Source organism: Bison bison, unplaced genomic scaffold (genome assembly GCF_000754665.1).
Source record: "Bison bison bison isolate TAMUID 2011002044 unplaced genomic scaffold, Bison_UMD1.0 scf7180017864297, whole genome shotgun sequence".
In the NCBI taxonomy this organism is placed as follows: domain Eukaryota; kingdom Metazoa; phylum Chordata; class Mammalia; order Artiodactyla; family Bovidae; genus Bison; species Bison bison.
The window spans coordinates 3,656,139-3,662,581 of NW_011494869.1; the positions used below are offsets into that span (position 1 = coordinate 3,656,139).

Here is a 6,443-nt window from a genome sequence, read left to right on the forward strand (position 1 = left end):
TTAACTTCAGGATAGCGAGGAGGATGCTTCCCTCAGCATCACATGACATCATTAACTGACACTTCTAAAATTACAGAAAGGGACAGCTGAGATTAAGTCATCCAGTTTCCTGAATGCAGTTAAGGGACCAAAATCAGAGGAGAAGATGTGTCTCACTAGAAAAACCCAGTAAAGGTTAGTTAATTAAGGTAGCACAAATAAGGCAGGGACAGACCAGATAATGAATTCTACACTTGGGACATGGCTCTGTCTACTTCGAGGCAACACGCTTGCTCTAGGTTTTAGGTTGGAGCTGCAGCCAGAGCCAGGTGCTCAGCACGGCAGAGAAGAAATGCCTCCTGATGGCCCCGTCCCTATGGCATCAGGCTCCCAGAGAAGAAGTGATAGGACAAAAGAGAGTCAATTTTAAGGAACATGTACTGAACCTCTGCTATTTACCAGGCTCTGCACTAGGCATGTTCACTCAGTAAAGTAGCTCAGCACATTCTCAAAATAATCCTGTGGCTTTTCTCATCTGTAAGGTCAGAACCAAACAAGCCACTTCACCCCCCTGAGGCTGAGTCACGCACTCCTGGAGTGGCTGAGTCCACTCCTGACTCGGTGTGGACTATGGCTGACACATCTGCCATGTGATGCTTGGAACCTCGGCTTTCCACAGTAGATGGGTGTGGGGAGGAAATGGAAGGTCATGGAAGGAGCTTACCATTGGGCCTGACATACTCCTTTCTTTCCTAATTCCAGATGCAGTACTCCTGGGAGCTGTGGTTCAGTCGGTGGTGGTAACTGGGGCATGCCTGGCTGCCTTGAATGATTAAGAGCATATCTTCCTACCTGGAGTCCACTGTAAGTGATCAGAACCTGAGGAGCACTAAGCATATACCCGTTGACTGACTGGCTCCTACTGGGTGCTGTGGAAGGAGTACAGTACATAGCACTGGGAGCCTGGAGGCCTGGGCGGGAGCTCTGGCTCCTGCCCTAGCTTGCTGAATGGTCTTGACCTCTCTGGGCCTCAGTTTTCTCATCTGTAAAACAAGGGGAACAGATCAGACATTCTAATTCTTTCTCATTACTATGAAATGTTGGGCCTTCCCAAGCCCCTCTGCCAAGGTCCCAGGCTGCGGGAGTAGTTCAGTACTCAGCCACTTCCCATCGCCTGTTTCCTGCCGACTCTATCTAGCTGACTCTTATCATCCTGTGACACTACTTGTCAACACAGGTAAGCAGCAACTTCTACATCTGAATGCTTTCTTCTCTTAGGATAAGAAAGTGGGATCAGGAATGAGGTAGCTTCATGTCCTGTAAAACCACTGCCAAAATTATAAACTTGGATTTAATTCAACCAGAAAGCAGGGCCGCTCTGGGAAGCAGCTGAACCACTAGAGCCCCTGGGAATTGGGACATTCTGAAGGAGGCACACTGAGGGTCTCTGCTTTGGTGAATGTGCACTGGTCAATACAGGCTGTGGGGGACTTACTAACTCATGCTAAGCCTCACAGGATCCTAGAGGTGAGGGTCCTGTTTAGGAAAGACAGCTGGATCCAGAGAAGACAGGTGAGGAATGAGGAGGAGGAGGAATAAGAGAGGCACACAGGAAGAACTGTGGAACTCCCTATGAGGTAGAAAAATAAGTACCAAGTATGTGACTGCATTAGAAAGGGAAATGGGCAGAAGGAAATGAAGAGGTGATTGAACACCCCTAAAAATAAACATTTTCAGTTTAGACAACTATAAAACACATCATAATTCAGAACCACGTTGCCCGATTCAAGTTCCTGGTCAGTGCATTCCAGTATAGAGGTAGTCTAATTAGAAACTAGAGGGCGGTCCAGTGGTTAAGACTCCATGCTTCCACTGCAGGGCGTGTGGGTTCAGTCCCTAGACAGGGAAGTACGATCCCACATGCCACATGGTGCAGCCAAAACCCCAAAGTAACACACCACTGTGTTTCTGACTGAAAGGGAACCCCAGAAGTAAGCCTCCACCTTGTGAGAGCTACTTCCTGGTAGCATCTCTCCTGCCAGAGCAGGTCTCTGAAACAGGAGGCGGGACCTCAGGGGACAGCAAACAGTTTATTTAAATTCTCTTGAATCTGTTTCCAGAGGGCACAACCCAGAATTAGCTAGGATGTTCAAATGTTTTATATTTTCAATAGATTTCTAGATGCGATCTGCATTTCCACAAAAACTGAATGGAAGGGTCCATAATGGAAACTGCTGTCTCAAAAACACCCCAGGATCTAGTACACCAGAACCCTCCAGTTCATGCCCACAGCATACACCCTGGTCTGTGCTGAACACCAGGCAGGAGTATGGTTTCAGGAGATCATTCCAACTCCAGGGTCCCCATTCTTAGAAGTGGAAGGGTCATGTACATCACAGCTCTAGGGAGACTCAGTGGAAGGGACCTGAAATTCTGTTGCAGTTAGAGAACTAGGAATGTGGAGCCTCCCACCTGCCCAGCACTCAGGTTTTGTGTGGTGGCTCTTTACTACTGGGAGAATCATTGAGAGCAGAACCCACCTGTGTTGGATGGAGTGAAGCCTGGCAGGGAGGGGCTGTTGAGGCCGGGGAGCAACACAGGAGGAATGCCCTGGAGCGCCGGGTATGCTGTAGGAAGGTTGAGAGCCTGCAGAGGGGCGTTGTCGAACATCCCTTGCTGCTGAGCTGCCAGTCCAAGGACCTCATTGGCCTTTTTAATCCGGTCCAGCTCTTGTTGAGCCATCAGCTGACGTACAGTGGCTGGGTCAAAGTATTCTTTCTCCTTGTCTAGCTGGCTTCCAATGGTGTCTTTAACTTTGGAGATATGCTGTTGGGAAAAGATATGGTCACGTACAGACAGCCGAGCACTGTACTTGATGCCACACAAAGTGCACTCTGTTTTGGGTCCCTCGTAACTCGTTTGGTTTATACCAAAATGCTTGGCCATGCTTAACTTGGACTTCTTTTCTTTTGCCCGGGCATTCTGGAACCAGACCTGAACAACTCTCTTTGGCAGTCCAATGTCATTGCCCAGGACTTCACACTCCAGCATGGTGGGTGTCCGGTAGTCATTGAAGCATGACTTGAGGACCTTCAGCTGCAGATTGGTCATTTGAGTGCGAAAACGTTTCTGCCCGGGCCGATCCCCACTGTCTCCAGATTTGCCTGCTGACCCACTCACACCAGGGCTTGGAGAGCAGGGGTCTGCAAGGCTTGAGGTTTCACTGTAGTCCACGGTACCTTCATTGTCATATTCCTTGCTATAAAAGCTGGGAGCTGGGCTGACCAGGCCAGATGACAACCGATCTTCATACTCAGACATTGCCATCATGGCCGCTTTGGTCAACCCTTCACTGGGGGCAGAAGAGGATTTGGTTTCAGTTGCTATTCCCGTCGCACTATCGTTATCTGCATTGCCCTCGTCTCCAGTAGTGGTATCTGTGATCGCTGTGTTGACTGAGGAACAGTCATCGTTGTCCAGCTTAGTCTGGTCAAAGTTTAGATTAACTGAGGACATGGAGGGGCTTTCAAAATCTTCCATGCCTTCCACCTTGATGGAAGAAGGGCTCAGAAGAGTCCTGGGAGACAACTCCATGGTTTTGCTCACAGGTGAGAGGGGAACACCTTGGCCATCACTACTGCTTGGGGGTAGGTGGGAAAAGCTAGTTCCATCAAAAATATCTCCCTTCATCTGCAGTCCCCCATCACAGTCTAAGAGCATTGCAGACAGAGTTAGGTTGTAGCCAGCTCTCTTGGCTTCATGCCAATGACGGGACCGGATATGAGCTTCCAGGGCCGTCTTGGCTTTGAAGAGTGCTCTGCAGAAAGGGCACCTCCTATGGGCCTGCGCTGGGCCCACCGCCCGGAACTGTCCTTTCCTTTCCCGGGCCCGGGTGTTCTGAAACCAGACTTGGACTACACGTTTCTTCAAGCCCACCTCATGCGCGATGTGATCCAACATCTTTCGAGTTGGATTGGAGTCCAAGAGATACTTTTGGTAGAGAATTTCTAGCTGTTCTGGCGTGATAGTTGTCCTCAGACGCTTGTCTCTCTGAGGTTCTTCTCCCCCCGTCCCACTGTCGTTTTCTCCAGGGCTTGCACTGGCCTTTTCCTCCAGCTTCCTCTTCAGAGTGTTCATCGTGGAGGTGGGAGTTGAAGGGGAAGTGGCTGAGCTTGCGGGAATCTGAGGTATGGCCCCAGAGAGCAGCTGGCTTGCCAGCAGTGGGTTACTAGGGTCAAACAGCATAAAAGGCATATCCAGTGACCTGTCCAAGAACTGGGGGTGGATGAACTGGTTCTGTGCACTCAGGAAGTGAAGCTGCTGATGCTCCTGCCAGTGCTCAAATGATGGGAAGGCCAACTTGCACTGATCACACTGGTAGGGGATTAGCTGAGGAGGTAGGTTGGCCAGCGGCTGAGGAGTTGACGTATGGAGGGGCTTGAGGGGCAGGTGGGAGAGCTGGGAGGGGCTGGGGCTTGACTGGGGCAAGGGGCACTGAGGTGGGGGCGCTTGTGGAGGAGGCTGCGTCGGTACCGGCGCGGGGGACGTCAGCTGTGGGAGCTTCTGCTGGGCAGCGCTCATCTTCTGCTCGGGCTGGTCTTGCTGCTGCAGCTCTGCCTTTGGTTGTCCTTGCTTATCTTGGGTTTGGGTCGGCTGTGCACTGGGAGGTTCAGCCTGCTTTGGTTTTTCATCACTCACCTCTGGTTTTGCACTGAAGGTGGCCAGCTCATCAGCCTCTGATGGAAGCTGCAAGAACGCAGAGGATGCTGTACTGGCTGCAGGTGCTGGGGTGCTGTAAGCCTGGGAGGGCATTGGGGTGCTACAGGAGGAACTGGTGGGTGTCAGGATTTCCATGGCATCCATGGAGTCCTCATTCTGGCTGTCATCCTGCCCTTCCTCGTCCTCATCCTTGTAACACAGCTTCTTCTGGTGCTTGATGAGATCGAAGATGCGCTGGAACACCAGGCTGCACTTCTTGCACTGGTAGTTCAAGTTGCTCGTTCGAATATACCTATCGTTTGTAAGCTCACGCCGCTCTCCATCTTTGCCCTCTCCCTGATTCTCATAATTTTTCCTGGCCTTCTGTCGAGCATTTTGAAACCAGACCACTATGACTCGGGTTGGAAGGTTCAGTAAATTAGAGAGTTGCTCAAATTCATCGTCCTTTGGGTAAGCGTTGGCATCAAAGAAGTCCTGCAGGACCCTCAGCTGATAGTCGGTAAACCTTGTTCTCGAAGACCTCTTGCTCCCCCAGTACTCCTGCTTCTGAGGTTCTGGCGAAGGGGGCCGAGAGTCAATCTTGAGCTCCTCCAGGCTGGTGATGGGAGGATTGCTGAAGTTGTAAGGGGAGTCCTTGTTCCGCTGCCGCTCTTTGAAGAGTGTGTTTCTGAACCAGTGCTTGATCACTTTCTGGGGCAACCCAGACTTGTCTGCCATCTCTTTGATCTGCTCTTCACTGGGGGAGTTGTTAATGTCAAAATACTGCCGCAGGACTCGGAGCTGGTCATCCGTGATCCTGGTACGAGGCCGCTTATTCTGCTGCTGGAGCAGACTTGGATTGAGCTGATGCTGGTACAGCTGGGCCAGGTCCGCGGGCAGAGGCTCCACGGGTCCAAGCTGAGGGGGCAGCTGAGCCGGCAATGTCTGCAGCGGCATCGTCTGCATCATGAGTGGCGAGAAGATGGGCAGCTCCATGGGCATGGAGAGCTGGGTGAGTGGCACGGACGGCTGGGCTGGGGCAATCGTAGGTGAAGTGATGGGTGGGGCTGACGTGGGGATGGCCGGGGTGGATGCTGGCTGGGGCGGCGCTGCCGGCAGTGGGGGTGGAGGCGGGGTGGAGGCGGGGGCGGTGGCTCGGGGGTCTGAGGCCTCAGGGGGTACAGCTTGTCGTAGTGCTCACGGTACTGTTTGGCAAATCTCTCTAGCTGTTTAAATGGAAAGTAATTTTGATGAACGTGCTCTTGATGACTCTTTAAAATCAAGATGTTAGAAAACAGCTTGCCGCAGGAGTCACACTCGAGCTTCTCTGGGTTCTCGCCCTGCTCCATCTTCCCATTCTTCTTCTGCACCTTCTGCTTGTTCTCATTGTACTGGATGACCAGCTCAAAACCAAAGTTCTCCAGCAAGGCCTTGGTAGCATTCCCTCTGGCATCCGAGGCAATGCGTGGAGGGAGCATGGAGGGCTCAGAACTAACCCCTGGGGCCAGTTCTTTCTTCTCTTTGGCCTTCAAGGCATCGGGCAGTGATTCCTTTGGTCCCGAGTTGATCTCTCCCCCCTCGGCACCATCCCTCTCTCTCTGGCTTTCTTTCTCCTTCTCTTTGATGACCAATTTGTTTTTCTTTTCAGTGTGCTGGCTGGGCTGTAGGAGAGCAGGGTGACTCTGGGGCAGAGGGAGCTGGCTCTGCTGCTGCTGCTGCAGCATCTGCTGGTGGCCCTGCTGCGGGATCTGAACCTGGGCCTTCAG

At 51.9% G+C, this 6,443-nt stretch overlaps 1 protein-coding gene across 1 annotated transcript in view; it reads right to left on the minus strand.

The window, feature by feature from the left end:
- The window catches only part of ZFHX3 (zinc finger homeobox 3), a 49,873-nt gene that overhangs the window by 4,845 nt on the left and 38,585 nt on the right, over nucleotides 1-6,443 (minus strand). Inside the window, 2 exon segments of the mRNA XM_010851107.1 lie at nucleotides 2,520-5,813; nucleotides 5,816-6,437. Coding sequence (XP_010849409.1) covers nucleotides 2,520-5,813; nucleotides 5,816-6,437 — 3,916 coding nt within the window.